This window comes from Schistocerca americana, chromosome 3 (genome assembly GCF_021461395.2).
Source record: "Schistocerca americana isolate TAMUIC-IGC-003095 chromosome 3, iqSchAmer2.1, whole genome shotgun sequence".
Lineage (NCBI taxonomy): Eukaryota > Metazoa > Arthropoda > Insecta > Orthoptera > Acrididae > Schistocerca > Schistocerca americana.
Window position 1 is genome coordinate 28,552,051 of NC_060121.1, and position 21,641 is coordinate 28,573,691.

The following is a 21,641-nucleotide window of genomic DNA, read 5'->3' on the forward strand; positions in this document are numbered from 1 at the left end:
CTCGAATCTAACAAGGGGAAGGCCTCAGACACGGCCAACCGATTCGGCTCAAATTTGGCAGGTCGCTTGTGTACAACCCAAAACGAAGGAATCTAAGATATTTTGGGTCAACACCCCCTCGTATTTGAGAAAATCACCCCTAAAGGTTATGGCGAGCAATCAACTCAAAATTGGCGGGATCGATAGATAATTGTAATTACATTTTTCATCATCAGGTATGAGGTCCGAAAACGCATACTTTTCCAGAAATGGGGGTAAGAAACTTTTACAACTGCCACTTCTGTACCGACATGCAAAACGCTTTCCGCCGGCAGCGCCGATAGCACAAAGGTAACTGGCTCGGAATGGGAGAACCCGGGTTCGAATCTCGAAGAAACCTAGCGGATGTTATTATTTTCATTTGTATTTTTCCATATCTCAATTGATAAGGATAGGACGGTTAATAAGGTAAGTAAATCAATAACGAATGATAATAATAAGGTAAGCAAACTAATTTCCCAAACGCCGTGAGTTAGTAAAGTATTAAACTTTTAAGCCTCGTCACATGAAAACAAATAGGAGCAAGAGTGCTGCGAATTCCTCACGAGGGATCACAGACAGCCAACCGTGCGACGCTTGTTTACAGCGAGGCACGGGACATAATGTACGCGCGGAGAGTTTTGTTGTCCCGGTTGCCTCTTCGTCATATCATAGTTGAGAACCTGGAAGAGTGAAGGTGTGCAGCACGAGCCTTATAGAAGTCAATCGGAAAGAGTTGTTTTCCGTCATAGGCTGCCGCGAACCTCGCCGATACATGTAGTGATTTTTCCATCGTTAATGCGCCGAATGAAATACGATTTGTGAATGAATACAGTCCTTCCGTAAGTAACATATGACGAGTATTGTCTGTAGTTTGTGGTAATTAGCTCGTCTGTTTATGCTGTAGTAACTAGTTATTGTTTGTTGTGTCATATTTTTTCGAGATTCGAACCCGGGTTCTTCGAGACCCAGCCAGTTACCTTGGCCGGTGCGCTATCAGCGCTGTCGCCGAATAGCGTTTACCACGTGGGCACAGAAGCGGCAGTTATAAAAGTTTCTTTCCTCGATTTCTGGAAAAGTTTGCGTTTACGGACCCCATACTCGATGATGAAAAATGTTCTATTTACAATTATCTATCGATCCCTCCAATTTCGAGTCGATTGCTCTTCACAACTTTTAGGGGCGATTTTCTCAAAAACGCGGGGGTGTTGACCCAAAATAACTTAGATTCCTTCGTTTTAGGTTGTACACAAGCGACCTGCCAAATTTGAGCCGAATCGGTTGGCCGTGTCTGAGGCCTTCCCCTTGTAAGCCGCACTTGAATCGAAGCCGCACCTGAAAAATGAGACTCGAAAGCAAGAAAAAAAATTTTTCCCGAATCTAAGCCGCACCTGAAATTTGAGACTCGAAATTCAAGGGGAGAGAAAAGTTTTAGGCCGCACCTCCAAATCGAAACAAAGTTGGTTCATTTTAATACGAGACACAATTTAGGTCGAATGAATGACGATACAGCTACAGTAGTTTGGTTCGAGTCGTAAGCTTAGCAATTAAGCTTTACCAGGTAGCCATTGCTATGCGTCAGGCGCTCCGTCGGTATTTATACGGGTACCCTTCCTTTTTCACGTGCTTCGTCTGGTTTGAATTGATTGCTTATATTTCTTTGATCTCGTAAGTGCCGTTCTCTTTGTTATAGGTGTTTACGTCACTCTGAGCGGAAAATGCATTACTGTACTGTGTCACGCATTGTTTGTGGCATTATGTTAGTGAGTGTTTACGGCCTGTCGCCGCTCGCGGCATGGCTTGCTTATGTGCGCGCTACCGCCGCTTACAATGGCAGCGGGGGGAGGGGGGGGGGGAGGGGAAGGGGGCGGGGGAATATGTTCTGAACGAGAGTTTAGCGAAAATTTTTCTCCGTTTGAAAATCTTTGCAGACGCCTCTTTAGTACATTACATTCTGCACAGAAATTAGAGTCATCTTAGATTTAAAAATCTAGTCAATTGCCGTGCTTCATTTCTGACTGTATCACTAATAGGCATAAGAATAATACGAATAGGTCTAGCGGTTCTAGGCGCTCAGTCCGGAACCGCGCAACTGCTACAGTCGCCATGCCTCGGGCATGGATGTGTGTGATGTCCTTAGGTTAGTTAGGTTTAAGTAGTTCTAAGTTCTAGGGGACTGATGACCACAGATGTTAAGTCCCATAGTGCTCACAGCCATTTGAACCATTTAATACGAATATAAACATGACATGATATGTACATTCTTCCGCGTTTGCTGTTGTCTCACTCTAGTTTCGTAGTTTATTACGCAGACAGGATTTAAATGAGATAGCAGCAAACACGAAAGAATACATGGCAAAATGTTTATATTCGTATTATTATATTGTGGTGAAGAGAATACCGCATGTGATTCACAATTCATAAAATTTCCTATTAGCAACCATCTCTTCTCACAGGTAGGTAAAAATTCAGAATGTACAGTTGGCCATATTGACAAAAACCCCAAACAGTCTTACCAGTCGGATTTTCATAGTACATTGAAATGCTGCTAGATACGAAGATGAACAATACGGTATTTGTATTTACTTCGTTGGATAATGTATGAAAATGCAGTGGTCGAAACTCGGGGCGGAGGAAAAAGCTCATCTTCCATTTTTTTTTTTTTTTTTATTTATTTACTGACGCAGAGGTTTTGGCACAAGTATTTATCTTTGTGCCTGCAAAGCAAGCCTGTGTAGCACTACATATATTCGACGGCAGAAGTTAGTTGTGGCGGCACCTATGAACATTTTTCAGAACTTCCGCTTACTTTGCACTCGATTCTAAGCCGCAGGCGGATTTTTGGATTACAAAAACCGGAAAAAAAGTGTGGCTTAGATTCGAGTAAACACGGTACACAGGGATGGCTAGAGGACAAATGTAAGGAGGTAGAGGCTTATCTCACCAGGGGTAAGATAGACACTGCCTACAGGAAAATTAAAGAGACCTTTGGAGAAAAGAGAACCACTTGTATGAATATCAAGAGCTCAGATGGAAACCCAGTTCTAAGCAAAGAAGGGAAAGCAGAAAGGTGGAAGGAGTATATAGAGGGTCTATACAAGGGCGATGTTCTTGAGGACAATATTATAGAAATGGAAGAGAGTGTAGAAGAAGATGAAATAGGAGATATGATACTGCGTGAAGAGTTTGACAGAGCACTGAAAGACCTGTGTCGAAACAAGGCCCCGGGAGTGGACAACATTCCATTAAAATTACTGACAGCCTTGGGAGAGCCAGTCCTGACAAAACTCTACCATCTGGTGAGCAAGATATATGAGACAGGCGAAATACCCTCAGACTTCAAGAAGAATATAATAATTCCAATCCCAAAGAAAGCAGGTGTTGACATATGTGAAAATTACCGAACAATCAGTTTAATAAGTCACGGCTGCAAAATACTAACGCGAATTCTTTACAGACGAATGGAAAAACTAGTAGAAGCCGACCTCGGGGAGGATCAGTTTGGATTCCGTAGAAATATTGGAACACGTGAGGCAATACTGACCCTACGACTTATCTTAGAAGCTAGATTAAGGAACGTCAAACCTACGTTTCTAGCATTTGTAGACTTAGAGAAAGCTTTGGACAATGTTGACTGGAATACTCTCTTTCAAATTCTGAAGGTGGCAGGGGTAAAATACAGGGAGCGAATGGCTATTTACAATTTGTACAGAAACCAGATGGCAGTTATAGGAGTTGAGGGACACGAAAGGGAAGCAGTGGTTGGGAAGGGAGTGAGACATGATTGTAGCCTCTCCCCAATGTTATTCAATCTGTATATTGAGCAAACAGTGAAGGAAACAAAAGAAAAATTCGGAGTAGGTATTACAACCCATGGAGAAGAAATAAAAACTTTGAGGTTCGCCGATGACATTGTAATTCTGTCAGAGACAGCAAAGGACTTGGAAGAGCAGTTGAACGGAATGGATAGTGTCTTGAAAGGAGGATATAAGATGAACATCAACAAAAGCAAAACGAGGATAGTGGAATGTAGTCGAATTAAGTCGGGTGATGCTGAGGGACTTAGATTAGGAAATAAGACCCTTAAAGTAGTAAAGCAGTTTTGCTATTTGGGAAGCAAAATAACTGATGATGGTCGCAGTAGAGAAGATATAAAATGTAAACTGGCAATGGCAAGGAAAGCGTGTCTGAAGCAGAGAAATTTGTTAACATCGAGTATAGATTTGAGTGTGAGGAAGTCGTTTCTGAAAGTATTTGTATGGAGTGTAGCCATGTATGGAAGTGAAACATGGACGATAAATAGTTTGGCCAAGAAGAGAATGTGGTGCTACAGAAGAATGGTGAAGATTAGGTGGGTAGATCACATAACTAATGAGGAGGTATTGAATAGGATTGGGGAGAAGAGAAATTTGTGCCACAACTCGACTAGAAGAAGGGATCGGTTGGTAGGACATGTTCTGAGGCATCAAGGGATCACCAATTTAGTATTGGAGGGCAGCGTGGAGGGTAAAAATCGTAGAGGGAGACCAAGAGAAGAATACACTAAGCAGATTCAGAAGGATGTAGGTTGCAGTAGTTACTGGGAGATGGAGCAGCTTGTACGGGATAGAGTAGCATGGAGAGCTGCATCAAACCAGTCTCAGGACTGAAGACCACAACAAGAACAACAACATCAACGGTACACAGATCGCTCTGGAGCGCTGCACACGTGTGGAAGTGGTAGTGAGCGGTCACGAGGCGGTGCAGTAAGGTGTGCTGAGCAGGAGACGTGGCAGAGTGGCGCAGAGGAGGTGTCTCGTCTGCAGGTGCCCGTGACCACACCGTCAGTGAAGTTGCCGCATTTATTGGGGTATCGACACAGAGCGTCTGCTGTGCCTACAGAGGCTACTGCACAACTCACAGCATTATAGAATAGAGGTCCTAACGAGATTCTAACTGACAGGGAGACGAGTGTCGCGCCTTTTCGACGATAATTTCGTACCTGACAAGAACTGCTGCATTTTCGAGATGAACATTGTAAAGAGAACTGCACGTAACGAACGTACGGTGTTTGGTGCCTCACAGAAGGCTGTCATTCAGAGCTGCACGTAAAGCTCAAAGTTGCAGCTCGAGTTACGCACTGTAATTGAGTCGACAACTTCACGAGCGGTCTGCATCCGAGTATTATTCTCGATGACTTTTACCTCGATTGTCTTCTCACACAGTTGCCTTTCTCAAATTTTCCCTGACAAGAGCTGCTGCATTTTCGAGATGAACATTGTAAAGAGAACTGCACGTAACGAACGTACGGTGTTTGGTGCCTCACAGAAGGCTGTCATTCAGAGCTGCACGTAAAGCTCAAAGTTGCAGCTCGAGTTACGCACTGTAATTGAGTCGACAACTTCACGAGCGGTCTGCATCCGAGTATTATTCTCGATGACTTTTACCTCGATTGTCTTCTCACACAGTTGCCTTTCTCAAATTTTCTCGGTGCACAGGACCTGCTACACAATGCCAAATATTGCAGTCTGACTTCTTCTCCGTCTACAAAATACCGAGGGCGGGAAGAGAGCTTTGTAGTATTTACACTACTAAATGATGTAACAACTCTTTGAAGAACCATTATGTTTTCGGTTGTTCTTTCTAACAATTACAACACAGTGTGAGGGTAGTGGTGTGTAGTATCTGTAAGTGGTTGTTCTTTGGTGGGCGACAATGCCCAGTGGCGCAGAGAGTCGCTAAGTAGAGGCAGTTGTTGAGAGGCTGTGGACGGTGTAGGCTGCGTGAGCCGAAGGCGGTTGCGTAGCGAAGGATTTATCTCTGTGTTTAATAGTAGTGGCACAGTTTGATTAATAGTGTGTTTATGTTTGTGCAGTGTGATAAGGGAAAAAAATTAAATTTTAGCAGTTCTTAATGCGTCTCCATCAGTTAGTACCACACCACTGCATGTAACAATGAACGAAATCTCGATATACACGGTCAATTAAAACAAGAGGAATGTAACATAATAATCATTAGTTAAGCCATATAATCTCCAAGGAGACGGGAGCTTATAATTGCATCTCTTGTTAATCAGAAAAACATATCCAAAAGGAATCTCAGAACAGATCAGAAGAGAATGACACCTTTCTTCAGCTCCTTTCAACCGTCCGTCTGGACGTCGTCATTCTGGGTGGCCCGTCTCATTCTCTGCCTTCTGAGACACAGCCGAGCCACGACGCAAAGCACGAGTGACGCCTACACTACAGGTGGCGACACCTGACCGCTATCGCACCCTGGTGACATTCTGTGCTAGCTTGGCTCGCTCCGACTCTGCACACTCGTGAAACCGGCACGAACACAGTGGAAAATTCTCTGCAGCCCAACTACCTAAACAATAGTTTTACACTGACACCTTCCATCTGATCGTGAGCAAGAGGTGGAGCAATCACGAGCTGCACACATTCGACGAGCCAAATGACACGGACTGGACAGTACCCAGTTGGAGTTGTATGGTTTGGTCCAGTGGGTCGTGATACTGCTCATTTTTGTACGACACGAGGTATCGAGTGTACTGGTGACCCAATGACGTGTTTAATCTGCAGTATGTACCGTGACTTGAGCACTTTTGTTGAGGTTACTGTGAACATTAACAGTGTTTATTTCCACATTCTCAGTAACCAAACGTTTTCCTTCTGTGTATGTTCCTGATCAGTATGCTGTGGACACTCCTGTCATTTGAGATGACAACAGCCATGTTCACAGGGCTGTAAGCATACATACCTAGTTTCATGAACATTCAATAGCCCTGCCACACCTTGACTTCTCCTCTATATCAGCCAGTATAAATCCCATTGCAGAATATGTGGGACTCATACAATGTAGGCTTTCACAGCCGGTGTTGTCTTCAGTTGAAACTTCCTGGCTGAGAGGCTGTGGTCGATGTATAAAATTTCCACCTGACGTTTCGTCTCCATCTGCGGGAGACATCTTCTGAGGTCGACCGGCTACTGCCACTGAGGCACCATGTACTCTCGCATTTATAGAGGGCACCACCGTTCGTCACGTGATGCCGACGGTATGCCTATCTTTGGAAGGCATCATCATTCTCGATTAAGAGTAATTGATTGTCATTCTGCTGGTGGGTCTGAAGATTGTTTCGAACCCATACTTGGCCAGAACTTTCTCGATACGGTCCGTGGCCCACCATGAAGTTTAAGGAATATTTAAGAACTGCAAAAGACGCCCGACATCCCCTAGCAACACCTGGGGTATACAAAATTCCATGCAGTTGTGGACAAGTATATATTTCAACAACGAAAAAAAGTGTAAACACCCGCTTAGCCGAACATAGAAGTAACTGTCGCTTAGGACACATCGAAAAATCGGCAGTAGCTGAGCATGTTTTTCGAGATGGGAATCACGAAATTAAATTTAATGAGACAAGCGTTCTAGCACGAACATCCCATTATCATGCTCGCATGTGTAGAGAAGCAATAGAAATTCACAAACACCATAACAACTTTAATAGAAAAGAGGAAGTTTTAAAGTTGGACAAAATATGGATGTCGACGTTGCGCCAGCAGAATGACAATCAATTACTCTTAATCGAGAATGATGACGCCTCCCAAAGATAGGCATACCGTCGGCATCACGTGACGAATGGTGGTGCCCTCTATGCGCTCTATAAATGCGAGAGTACATGGTGCATCAGTGGCAGTAGCCGGTCGACCTCAGAAGATGTCTCCCGCAGATGGAGACGAAACGTCAGGTGGGAATTTTATACATCGACCACGGCCTCTCAGCCCAGAAGTTTCAACTGAAAAATATGTAGGACTATCTCAAATAGTGATGGGAAGTAGCAATCGATATCCCCACATTTTTTGTAGCTCTTTGTTTTTTTTCTTTTCTTTCTTTTTTTTTTTTTTTTTTTTAATCTCATTTTGTTCGTTGCATTTGCTCGGGGCGGACGTCGTAAGACGTCCATTGAAGTTCGTTGTTGATCGATTAACTCAGTTTTTTATTACAGAGGGCAGCTAACCCTCTGGCCGAACACGCTGAGCTACCGTGCCGGCGTAGCTCTAGATGATCTGAGCTTTGACGAGTGGCTCCGGCTGGGTTTGGCATACCTGAAACAGCGTCTGGACTCTCAGCCACTGTGAAGGTGTTAATGTGATGTCTTTATGGGGTGAGTAACTTTGTGTACGGTGCACTTAGAATGGCACTCTCTGCTGGCACACGCAAATGTTCACTTAGGTCGTATCAAAGCCAATCACAAACTTGTGAAACTTGAATTTCTGCTGATGTATAAGATATTCAAACAACTTGAGGGAGCACAGTCAGGAGATGTTTTAGGCAACCAATGACACGTAGCCAGGTGAACAGCCCTTCATTTTCGCAGCACAAATGCAATAGGGCAGCATTGTGTGAGGAAGTTTAAAACCTCAATATGCAGGTCACATTCAGACAAACACTGTGATGATAGATGTCAAAAGTTATCAATAGCAAATACTAAATGGTGACGTCTCTAGAAATGGAAGTTTTTGCTTAAATTCCATTTAAAATCCAGCTCTCTCCCTCTCTCTCTCTCTCTCTCTCTCTCTCTCTCTCTCCTGAAACAACAGAGAGACAGAGTTAATGTTGCTTCCTCTCCTGCTGATAATTAATATTCACAATCAATAACTTCCGGTGTTCATCATCTTTGGTTGTGCAGTGGAGCTAGTATTTACTCTCTCTCTCTCTCTCTCTCTCTCTCTCTCTCTCTCTCTCTCTCTCTGTGTGTGTGTGTGTGTGTGTGTGTGTGTGTGTGTGTGTGTGTGTGTGTCCTTTTCGACCAGCATACCGAGGTTTTAAACTTCCTTGCACAGCACACTCTCATCTCTCATTGCATATGTGGCTCTCAAACGGTGGGGTGTGTGCCTATTGAAATATTGGCGGTTGTCAAACACGTCACCAGCTGTGTTCTAATAAGACATTTGAACAAGTACACTCTCGAATAGTACCAAATACGAGAGTCGAGGAAAAAAATATTTGGTTTTTGGTTCTCCAGCACTTTTCATTGAAGATAATTGAAGAAAACTTATTTTACAACATATTTTGGTAGCTGAGCTACTTTTCTATGTAGCTGCCACTGAAATTTAAATACCTGTCACAGACTCATTTGCCATCAAGTTGTTGAGCCAGTCACTACTGACCTCTTTCAGTTTGTTGTCATTACCATTGTGCTCTCAGCTCAAAAAGTTCTTCATTTTGTGAAAAATATCATAATCATTTCATGACCAGATCTGGGCTATGACGTCGCTGTTCAAAAGCTTTCCACATAAACTGCCATGGCGACGCAGCAGAATGCGGCTGAACATTATCTTGAAGAACCACAGTGCTGCCGGAAAACAACCCATGCATCAGTTTTGATTTGCCTGGCACAGTCTCCGAAGGGTGTGACGGCAGGCTGCAGCATTTTTGGTCTCTCCTTTAACCCTACAGCCAACGAGCAGAATGCCCATTCAATCCCTAAACACTGTGGCTGTAGCCTTTCTTGTGATCAGAATTTGTTGATTTTTTTTTGTTTTGATGTAAATCACGAATGGTGCCATTTGAATGACACGCACTTTGTTTCTGTACTTTTACATGGAACCCACGTCTTGCAACCAGTGACAATGCAGTTACAAAAATCCCCACCATACTTGTTGTGCTGTGTGAGGAATGTTGCTGCCAAATGTCAAGAATACCACCTGGTACACACTTTCTATAGCCGAAATCACCAGAATCAGTTTGATAAAATCCATGTGGTACACACTTTCTATAGCCCAAATCACCAGAATCAATTTGAAAAAACTGTTCATGAAATTTCAGGAAAGTACAAGTTCAGTCCATCAAAAGTGGAACGTTTATGGCATCGAATTTTTTTCCTGGGTTTGTCAGTAGCAACTGCCAGTCTGGCTGATCGTTCTTCATCATAAATTTTCCTCTGTCTGCCACTAAATGTGATGCACAATTTTTGAACTAAAACTTCATTCAACACACTTCCATAATGTTTTGTTATGTGTTTCTAAATTTCAATACAGCAGACTTTTTGGCATTCAGAAACCACATTATGCTAAGAACCTCACACTTCATGATCATTACAAGGTGCTGTGACTATTGCCTACTTGCTGACACCATTTTCCATAGGTCAACTGCTTCCTGCGCTGGAATCTTCCTCTTTTGACTTCATCCTACATTTTTATTCTACTCCTTCCCACTTTCTTCTGTGCTCTCACTGAACCTTCAAGAGCTGTTGTCAGAAATCCTTTTACTCATTTTATGTGTTCCGCTAAATCTGTTCCCCTTTTCTTAATGAAGTTTAGGAGATTTCTTTGCTTCTTTATGCTTTTCACTACCCCATTACTCCTCACTTTACCCACTCATGTTGTTTTCTCCATTCTTCTTTCAACCTCACATCTCAAATTCTTCAAATCTCCCTCACACACACACACACACACACACACACACACACACACACACACACACTCTCTCTCTCTCTCTCTCTCTCTCTCTACATCTAGATCTACATCCACATAGATATTCTGCAAGTCGTCATATGGTGTGTGGCAGGGGGTGTTCTGTACCAATACTTGTCATTTCTGTTTCTGCTCTATTCGCAAATAGAGCAAGGGAAAAATGATTATCTACGTGCCTCCATATGAGCCCTAATTTCTCTATCTTATCTTCACGGCCCATCACACAGAGTATATTACTGACAGTAGAATCGTTTGGCACCCTGCTTCAAATGTGGGTTCTCTACATCTTCTCAATAGTGTTTCTCGAAAATAACTTCACCTTTCCTCCAGAGATTCCCCTTTGAGTTCCTGAAACATCTCCATAACATTCACGTACAGTTCGAACCTACTGGTAACGAACCTAGCAGCCCACCTCTAAACTGCTTCGACGTCTTCCTTCAATCCGGCCTGATACAGATCCCAAACACTCGAGTAGTACTAGCTTCCTATATGCAGTCTCCTTTACAGGTGAACCACTCTTTCCTAAAATTCTCCCAATAAACTGAAGTCGACCATTCAGCTTCCCTGCCACAGTGATCACACACTCGTTCCACCTCGTATCACTTTGCAACGTTAATCCCAGATATTTAAATGACTTGACTGTGTCAAACACAACACTAGTAATACTGTATCTGAACATTACAGGTTTGATCTTCCTACTCATCCACATTAACTTACATTTTTCCACATTTTGGGCTAGCTGCTATTCATCACACCAACTAAATTTTGTCTAAGTCATCTTGCATCTTCATACAGTCACTGAACTTTGACACCTGCAAACAACTGCAGATTGCCACCCACCCTGTCCACGAAATCATTTACGTATACAGAGAACAAGAGCGCTACTGTCACACTTCACTGGGGCACTCCTGGAGAAACACTTGTCTCTGGCAAACACTCACCGTCGAGGACAACATACTAGGTTCTATTATTTAAGAAGTCTTCGAGCCACTCACATATCTGTGAACTCATTCCATATGCTCGTACTTTTGTTAACAGCCTGCAAGGGGGTAGCGTGTCAAATTCTTTCTGGAAATCTGCATGTTGCCCACCATCCATAATTCTCAGCATGTCACGTGGGAAAAGGGCAAGCTGACTCACACAAGCGAAACTGTGCTGATCCGTGTACATAAGCTTCTCATTCTCAAGAAAGTTAATTATATTCTTAAATTTATTATATTCTGTCTCTCTCGCCTTCAATTCCCAGCTTTCACAGCCATACAGAAAAACACTCTACACTCTCACTTGGTGGGATCATTAATTTTGTCACACGTTTAAAAATCATACAAATAAACAGTAAATGACACATGCTGTTTGTGTCATACTGGCACTGAAGACAATGAAGGTGTAAGACACAGTGGCGGGATTGGGGGTAGAATTGTGCAGCTCTCAGATCAAAACATTCTTTACTTTTTTTTTGAAAGACCCTCTATTTCCCTGGATAAACTGAAAGAACCAGAGGATGTAGAGAGCCTCAGGGAAAATATAAGGGAACAACTGACAAGAATGGGGGAAAGAAATACAGTAGAATAAGAATGGGTAGGTTTGAGAGATGAAATAGTGAAGGTAGCAGAGGATCAAGTAGGTAAAAAGACGAGGGCTAGTAGAAATCCTTGGGTAACAGAAGAGATATTAAATTTAATTGATGAAAGGAGAAAATATAAATATGCAGTAAATGATGCACGCAAAAAGGAATAGAAACGTCTCAAAAATGAGATCGACAGGAAGTGCAAAATGGCTAAGCAGGGATGGCTAGTGGACAAATGTAAGGATGTAGAGGTGCATATCACTAGCGGTAAGATAGATACTGTCTACACGAAAATTAAAGACACCTTTCGAGAAAAGGGAAGCACTTGCATGAATATCAAGAGCTCAGATGGAAATGCAGTTCTAAGCAAAGAAGGGAAAGCATAAAGGTGGAAAGAGTATATAGAGGATATATACAAGGGCAATGTTCTTGAGGACTATATTATATAAATGGAAGAGAATGTAGATGAAGATGAAATAGGAGATACGATAATGCGTGAAGAGTTTGACAGAGCACTGAAAGACCTCAGTCGAAATAAGGTCCCAGGAATAGACAACATTCCATTAGAAATACTGACAGCCTTGGGAGAGCCAGGCCACATAAAACTCTACCATCTAGTGAGCATGATCTATGAGACAGGCGAAATACCCTCAGACTTCAAGAAGAATATAATAATTCCAATCCCATAGAAAGCAGGTGTTGACAGATGTGAAAATTACTGAACTACACGCTTAATGAGCCCCGGCTGCAAAATACTAACACGAATTCTTTACAGACGAATGGAAAAACTGGTAGAAGCCAACCTTGGGGAAGATCAGTTTGGATTCCATAGAAATGTTGGAACACGTGAGGCAATACTGACCCTGTGACTTATCTTAGAAAACAGATTAACAAAAGGCAAACCTACGTTTCTAGCATTTGTAGACTAAGAGAGAGCTTTTGACAACGTTGACTGGAATACTCTCTTTCAAGTTCTGAAGCTGGCAGGGGTAAAATATAGGGAGCGAAAGGCTATTTACAATTTGTATAGAAACCAAATGGCAGTTATAAGAGTTGAGGGGCATGAAAGGGGAGCAGTGGTTGGGAAGGGAGTGAGACAGGATTGTAGCCTCTCCCCAATGTTATTCAATCTGTATATTGAGCAAGCAGTGAAGGAAACAAAAGAAAAATTCGGAGTAGGTATTAAAATCCATGGAGAAGAAATAAAACGTTTGAGGTTCGCCGATGACATTGTAATTCTGTGAGAGACAGCAAAGGACCTGGAAGAGCAGTTGAACGGAATGGACAGTGTCTTGAAAGCAGGATATAAGATGAACACCAACAAAAGCAAAACGAGGATAATGGAATGTAGTCGAATTAAATCAGGTGATGCTGTGGGAATGAGATTAGGAAATGAGACACTTAAAGTAGCAAATGAGTTACTGATGATGGTTGAAGTAGAGAGGATATAAAATGTAGACTGGCAATGGCAAGGAAAGCGTTTCTGAAGAAGAGGAATTTGTTAACATCGAGTATAGATTTAAGCGTCAGGAAGTAGTTTCTGCAAGTATTTGTACGGAGTGTAGCCTTGTATGGAAGTGAAATGTGGACGATAAATAGTTTCGACAAGAAGAGAATAGAAGCTTTCGAAATGTGGTGCTACAGAAGTATGCTGAAGATTAGATGGGTAGATCGCATAACTAATGAGGAGGTGTTGAATAGAATTGGAGATAAGAGGAGTCTGTGGCACAACTTGACTAGAAGAAGGGATCGGTTGGTAGGGCATATTCTGAGACATCAAGGGATCACCAATTTAGTACTGGAGGGCAGCGTGGAGGGTAAAAATTGTAGAGGGAGACCAAGAGATGAATATACTAAGCAGATTCAGAAGGATGTAGGTTGCAGTAAGTACTGGGAGATGAAGAAGGTTGCACAGGATAGAGTAGCATGGAGAGCTGCATAAAACCAGTCTCTGGACTGAAGAGCACAACAACAACAGTAGAGTGGAAAAGTGAAGGGACACATACAGCACAAAAGCGTACAGGCTGACCTCGTCTGTTGACTGACAAAGACTGCTGACAGTTGAAGAGGGTCGTAATGTGTAATAGGCAGATATCTATCCAAACCATCACACAGGAATTCCCAACTGCATTATGATCCACTGCAAGTACTATGACAGTTAGGCAGGAGGTGAGAAAACTTGGAATTCATGGTGATAAGCCGCACATCACACTGGTAAATGGCAAACAACACCTTGCTCGGTGTAAGGAGCATAAACATACAATGGACGATTGAACATTGGAAAAACATTGTGTGGAGTGACAAATCACGGTATGCAATGTGGCGATCCGATGGCAGGGTGTGGGTATGGCGAATGCCCAGTGAACGTCATCTACCAGCGTGTGTAGTGGCAACAGTAAAATTTATAGCTCGTGGTGTTATAGTGTGGACGTGTTTTTCATGGAATGGACTTGCACCCCTTGTTGTTTTGAGTGGCACTATCACAGTACAGGCCTACATTGACGTTTTAAGCACCTTCTTGCTTCCCACTGTTGAAGAGCAATTCAAGGATGGCGATTGTATCTTTCGACATGATCGAGCACCTGTTCATAATGCACCGCCTATGGCAGAGTGGTTACATGACAATAACATCCCTGTAATGGACTGGCCTGCACAGAGTCCTGACCTGAATCCTATAGAACACCTATGGGATGTTTTGGAGCACTGACTTCACGCCAGGCCTTACTACTGCCATCGATACCTCTTCTCAGTGCAGTGCTCTGTGGTGAAGAATGGGCTGTCATTCCCCAAGAAACCTTCCAGCACCTGATTGGACGTTTGCCTGCAAGAGTGGATGGTGTCATCAAGACTAAGGGTGGGCCAACAACAAAGTGAATGCCAGAATTACCGATGGAGGGTTCCACAAACTTGTAAGTCATTTTTAGTCAGGTGTCCAGATACATTTGATCACATAGTCTATCTTACAACCTGCCTCATAACTGCTTGACAGAAAGTCACCTCAATTTTCTGCTCGGTCTATGTGACTAAATAATCTTAATCGGGGGCCAGTAAGCTCTATCTCACACAGCAATCCACACCTTTTATTTCTTCGCTTATGCTGTTATTATCAATTATCGGCACTTCTGAGCACTAGACTTTCTCTCATCTCTCACAGTTGGTCCCGTTCAACTCGATGTATTTCTCTTTAACAGCAGCATTTTTCCTGGAAGCAAAGAAGTACTGAGTTTTGATGTCATCTACTCAAATGCTCAACTCTTCTGCTTTCTTTTCTAGTCTGCCAAATACTTGTTCCAGTTCTTTCAATTTTCTGGACAACATGCAATCATCATAGGGATATGCTCGGTTTTGGTTCACATGGTTAAACAGAGTACCACATGGGTTATTGATCTTTCCCCTTCTCATCACTTTCTCCAACACTATGTTGAAAGGTAGTGCAGATAGTAGATCCCCCTGTCATAACTCTTGGTTAACTTCAAATTTTTAGAAGAATTTCTTTCTATTTGCACTTGGCATTTCATGCTGGTGAGGACCAATTGTACCAATCTCATTAGTTTATAATGAAATTTCATACCCATTACAATCTGATATAGCTTCTTCCTTTTAAAGCTATTGTAAGCCTTTTTGAAACCTACAATGAGCTGATGTACATCCACATTATGTTCATAGTGCTTCTCCATTATTTGCCTTATAGTAAATATACAGTCAGTCACTGATCTGCCCTGTCAGAAATCACACTGATGGTCTCCAAATATCTCTTCTGCAAATGGAATGAGTCTCACAGGAATGACTTTGGCTAAGACTTTGTATACAACATCAAATAAGGCGATACCACAGTAATTTTCACAATCTGCTTTCTCCTTCTTCTTATAAATCGGGCAAATAATGGCCAAGTTCCACTGGTCTGACATCACTTCTTTTTCTCATATTTCAAAGATCAGCTGGTGGACAGATGTTCACCACCACCTTCAGTCATCTCTGCTGAAATGTTATTGTTCTCCGAGACCCCATTATTCTTCAGGCTTTTAACTGGCAACCTAATTTTCTCTACTATTGTTGTGGGTGCAAATATTTCATCCTAGCTACCACTGTGCATGGCCGACTGTGCCCTGTTTCATTTTCTTCCAGTATTACTACAGTGAAATCTCTCTATGATATTTTTTTTCAAGGGACCACGAATTCTCAACACTGCATCGAGGTAAACACTGTAAAGGTGAAGACTTCTAATTGATGATTATAAAAGTTGAGTCAAATTTTACTGAGGTTATACTACATAAGAAGACAGTAAATAGTAAAAATTAAAAAAGAATTAGCTACAAATAATTACTTTAATAATGAACTTGTAAAATACAACTTCAGTCAGACTTTCGCAAAAATCTATGAACTGACACAAATTGAACAACCTGTACCCAGGGTTCTTTGAAGTAATCAAGCAAACATGTTTGCTTCCTATTTCCTCTGGGCTGTATTAGAACCATTTCTTGCTCCAAATGAGAAAGTTGTGCTATTGTTGTACCCGAGGGGTCATCATAAATCTTCTGAATGTTTTGAATGTTTCAAATCCTTCAGCCACCTTTGTATAAATGGATCTTCAGGCCCCAGATTCCTTCTTCCCATCCAGGGTGAACCCAAAAACGTTTGTTTTTTTCATCACAGTCATTGACATCATCATCCTGCCCTCATCCTAATGGTTACAGGCACTGCCAGGGAAATATTCGAAAAACGGCTACGTCTACCGTGTGTAAATTTATGGCCTGTGTGGTTGTGTGTACTACTGCTGGAAGAAGAGTAAATGCTCAAAAGCTAGGATGAATGTTGTTGCTTTTAAGTGTTTCTATGTTCCACATACCAATCTGTTAGACCGTAGGTAATTGCCTTTCCCTTATTTTACGTATTGCTCCATCCTGGAATTTCCATTATTGTTATAAATTTAGGTGAAGTGTCCTTGAGCAAACAACCATTATAATACAAAACAGTTGGGTCATAATTCAGAACAGTAATAAAATAATTTTGTGCTAGCTACGTAACAGAACAACAATTACTTTAAAAAATAGGAACCTCAAGGTCACACCTGTCAGAAATTTTTAATTCAAATGAATTATGTTACGAAAAATCACTAATTCTCCTTCCATTTTCACATTTTATTCCATCTAGTGTAAACACGCAGATTCGTGCCAGGGATACCCTGTGTGTACTGTGTAATTGGTTGACGTGAACCAATCTGCAGTTCCAAACACGTATGCCTGCAGTGCACCTCAGGTGTATAGTGTAATTGAGGTGGAGTGTTAAACACACTGTACAGCTGTTCACCGTTTGCTCACACGAAAAACAAAAAAACAGTGCCGACGAGACAAACGACAAGCACAATGTGTGTCACATCTCACATCACGCGGGCACTGACGCTGACGTGTGACTCACGCCCAGTGTGACCTTTCAGAGCTTGTGCAAATACACAGGACGGGAAATGAAGCACCTCCACCAAAGGCTTAAATGCTATGAGGAGAGAAATAATTGGTTAGGGTTCCAAAAATATGAATGTTACATGGAGGAAAGTGTTGTACAGAGTAAACATACTAAAGAGGAAACTTTAGCAGTGGGCAAACGGGCTTTTCGTCGGGACTGGAAAAGAAAGACAGAACACGGGGGAAACATTATCTGAGGGAAAGTTATAAAGAGGTTTCCGTATATCTCTGATCAGCAGTTTACTAAAATATTCAGCCCACCATTCCAGAATCTGTTCTTCTCCTCCTATAAAATTTCCTTCTTTAGCACTGCAGAATACAGTACACGAATAAAAGCCTTTATTTAGTTCACGAACCCTTTCATAGAATTTTCTTACTTCTTGGCCGTTACATTTTTATTCTAGCTCCATAATTCGTGTCTTCTCTGATTTTCATTTCTTTCTTCTGTTGATTCTGTTTACTTCCTCCCTTTCCTTTGTGAAATCTTCCGTATTACATTTTGTTGCCCTGTTTATCATTTTCTTTCTTGCCTCATTTCCCTCTGTCATTTTCTTTTTACAGTCTTCTTCAAACCATCCTGACACTTAACAGAGTTGGTACGAGGGTGAATCAAATACAAATGGGATTTTTGTTCCTGAGCACCAACAGTTGGTAGGACCGGACCTGTGCTGCTAGTATTGTCGGGTGGTTCCGTGAGGAGCAGGGAGAGCCGGCTATCGCATACCTCCGACAGCTCCGTCCGTAATGCGCAAGATATCTGAGTGACAGGTCTACCTCTCCACTGCGCGATGCATAATTATTACAAAAATTCTTGCTCGTGAAAGAGTTAGAGTGATAGTATTTGATCAGCGAACTGTGCAATCAGTCTCTGGAAGATTTCTGTCAAGGACGCGTGTGTTTGCTGGCATAAAGATTTCGAGGAAGAACGGGAATGTGTGGAAAATCAGCAATACGATCATCATCCTCGGACCAGTATTACAAACTGAGACATTTGTGCAGTTCGATACATTCTCGAAGGCGACAGATAGGTGAGAGTATCAGAAATAAGTTACGGGAGCTCTCGAGCGATCGTCACAAATTACCTACAGCTCCGGAAAGTTTGTTCCACATGGGTACCTCGCTTTTTGATCAAAAATCAGAAGCTGACACATTCGGAGGTCTGTCAAAGTCTTACAGCAAGGTTTGAGAAATAAAGTGATGCACTTTTGAGTCGGATCGTCGGCTGTGACCTGTGTGTCGGCCCACCACTGCACTCACACATCCAGACGGGCCAGTAAGGAGTCTTGGAGGAAGGGGGAGGAAGCCCCAGGGAAAGACAGGGCTCAGCTGTCAGCTGGCGTGGTTCTTTCCACCATTTTTCATTTTTACCGGTAAGCCATTTTGCTCACTGCATTTTTACACGAGCAATGCACAATCGGTGCTGCATACTACTGTGAGCTGCCGAAGAATGTGAGGGCTGCGTATCGCCTCAAAAGACGAGGTCGACCGATTTGACAGGTCGTCGCCCTCTGTGACAGTGCTGGACCCGATACTGCAGCTCTGGTGATCTCCAAATTACAGAAAATGCACTGGACTTAACTTAGTCATCCTCCTTACAGCCCGCACCTATCACAATGTGATTTCAATTTATTTGGACAGCTTGAAAAAAGCTCTAGGAGAGCACCAATTTGAAGATGACGGGGGTGTGGAGGAATCCGTGCGCAGTTGGCTTCTGACGTGACCAGCTGCATTCTATAATGCTGCAATAAAGAAACCTTCCTTCTCCCTGGGAAAAATGTACTTCTAAAGCAGGGAATTATGTGGAAAAATAAATGGTAACTGCCTTTTTTTCAATAAATGAATTTTTAAATAATAAAATCTGATTTATATCGACTCAGCCTCGTACCTATAAATAGTGAGGAATGACTTACTGGAAGGCGAGAGAGATGAGGCGAGGCCGGTGCGGGCAGAGCTGGTTGCAGTGCAGTTCACGCAGGTTGTGCAGCTGTCCGAGATCTGCAAACGTCGCGGCCTCCTCCTCGGGTGCCACGTCAAAGAGGCGCAGCTGCAGTTTCTCGAGAGAGCTGGCGGCCTCTTTCAGCACGGGAACCACACATCTGTCAGCAAGTGACACACTTTAAGCTTTTTAAAAATTTTTATTATACGGGATGTACAGAAATACCAAAATTTCCAATACAGGCTGTATTAGAGTGGAAAACATATTTTAGGTATTTATTAAGTGGACAACCTTACACTGTGTGTGCCCTAATTTTACGTCTGTGCAGATGAACTGTAAATAATGTCAGCTCCAGACATCAGCAAGGCACGACGGTGAATAAAACACTCCACCTGCCGTGGCAGAGCGCTTTTTCTTTGGGACGTCGCAGCTCAGTGGTGGCTTGAAGGACGAGGAGTGAAAAGAAGTGTGCAAGAAAGTCAACAGAGAAATCAAATGATGAAAGTTGTTAGAACTGTCACTCAGTCATTGGCTAATATCAAAGCAAGACTTATGTATGTTGAGACTTCCTGAGATCTGTTCACCTAGAGTGTCACTGAAGTTGTACACAGAGAAGTAGTGAACATATAATACAGAAGATTTAACGATACACTGTTTACATCTTTGCATAAATAGTTGACGTACATCTGCACTCTCTTACAGACTGAGTAATTTTTCCTCCTATCTATGTAATTATGTAGTTATGTAATTCTCAATTCGTTCAAGCAATCAGTCATTCATAATAGGAAACACAATCATATCTCAGTCGCTCAAATGATTCAGAAATTTTACTTGTTAGAATGAAATCAGGCGATGATTCTTCTTCTCTGCAGGCTCGTGCTTTGTGGCAGTCTGCTAATCTGTACAAATAAAATGCCTCGTAATTTTGGGAGCGTTGTATAATCAGTCGGGAAACCTCAGATTATGCGGATATTTGGCTTTGATGAAGTTTAACCTTCTGAAGAAGTAATGGAGCACTTGGATTATTAAATGCAGGTTCGTATCCAGTCTTTCGGAAGGTCCCTTCTGATTAACAACTACGCAATATATTGATGGATATCATTAATTCTCAAATGTCAAATACACACCTTTTGTATAAAGGAGCAAAAAATATATATATATATATTTTTCCCTTTTAATCGTACAATTTCGTATCAGTTATCTTTTGTCATAAATTTCAATATTCAGATTACAATTCTTCAAACAAAGCTCAGGCTAATCGGCACGAAGACAATCTCGGAAGCTTTTTCTGACAACCACCAGAGAGAGTACTACAAAGAATAATTATGTGCTCATGGCATAGCTATTGTATGAAACTACTTTGCGCATGGATTCTGCAAGTATGAAGATAGAAAGTTAGTAAACATCATTCAAGGGTAGAATTGTATCAGAATAATTCATCGAATATAAAGAGGTATTACAACCTCAACCTTCTGCAGGAGGAGTCGAAGTCACACGGCCAGAAGTAGTGGCACTGTGCAGCATTTCCACAGCGTCGAGAGAGCTACGAGAAGGCAAGCGTCGGGCTCAAATGAGACAAAGGTGATCGCGTGAAGCATCAGAATGACAGACAGAACTATAAACAAGGACTCGGTTACTACCGACAACCGGAGACCATTTTATTTCACTTCAGAACATGAAACTAACATGACGCTTGAGAATTATAGAGTTTTGGGCAGGGAGAAACAAAATTAAAAGACATTCCTAAAATAAACACATTCTTGAGCAAAGCATTATGGAATGATCAATGTACAGTTGAAATGTTAGTGTGGTTGGGCACTGGTGAAGTCAATGAATGTGAATGGAAGAAAATGATCACAGTACACAAGGATCTGTAGTGTAGCTATAAGCCTAGGCTACTTTGGAATGTCACAGTTTGGTTGCAAGATGGTGAAGCCAACAAATGTGAATCAAAGAAAACTCACTGTGATGACAAACACATATGTAGCATAGCCTGAAGTCTATGTTAATGTGGAATGTTTAATTAATTGTCAGTTGGGGAAGCCATCAAATGTGAATGGAAGAAAACTGGCTGCCGCGGCAGACTGATCTGTAGTGTAGCCCAAAGTCTAAGTCACATCTGAATGTGGGAGTTTAAATAATCATCTCAAAAACGTAGTGTGGTTTTTGTTTTGTTTTGGAATGCTCCATTTTCCAAGGTCGTG

At 42.1% G+C, this 21,641-nt stretch overlaps 1 protein-coding gene across 1 annotated transcript in view; it reads right to left on the reverse strand.

Moving 5' to 3' along the window:
* The window catches only part of LOC124605227, a 48,485-nt gene that overhangs the window by 14,769 nt on the left and 12,075 nt on the right, over positions 1-21,641 (reverse strand). The window contains exon 3 of the mRNA XM_047136778.1: positions 19,412-19,597. Within this exon, the coding sequence (XP_046992734.1) occupies positions 19,412-19,597 (186 nt within the window). The remainder of the gene's footprint in view (positions 1-19,411; positions 19,598-21,641) is intronic.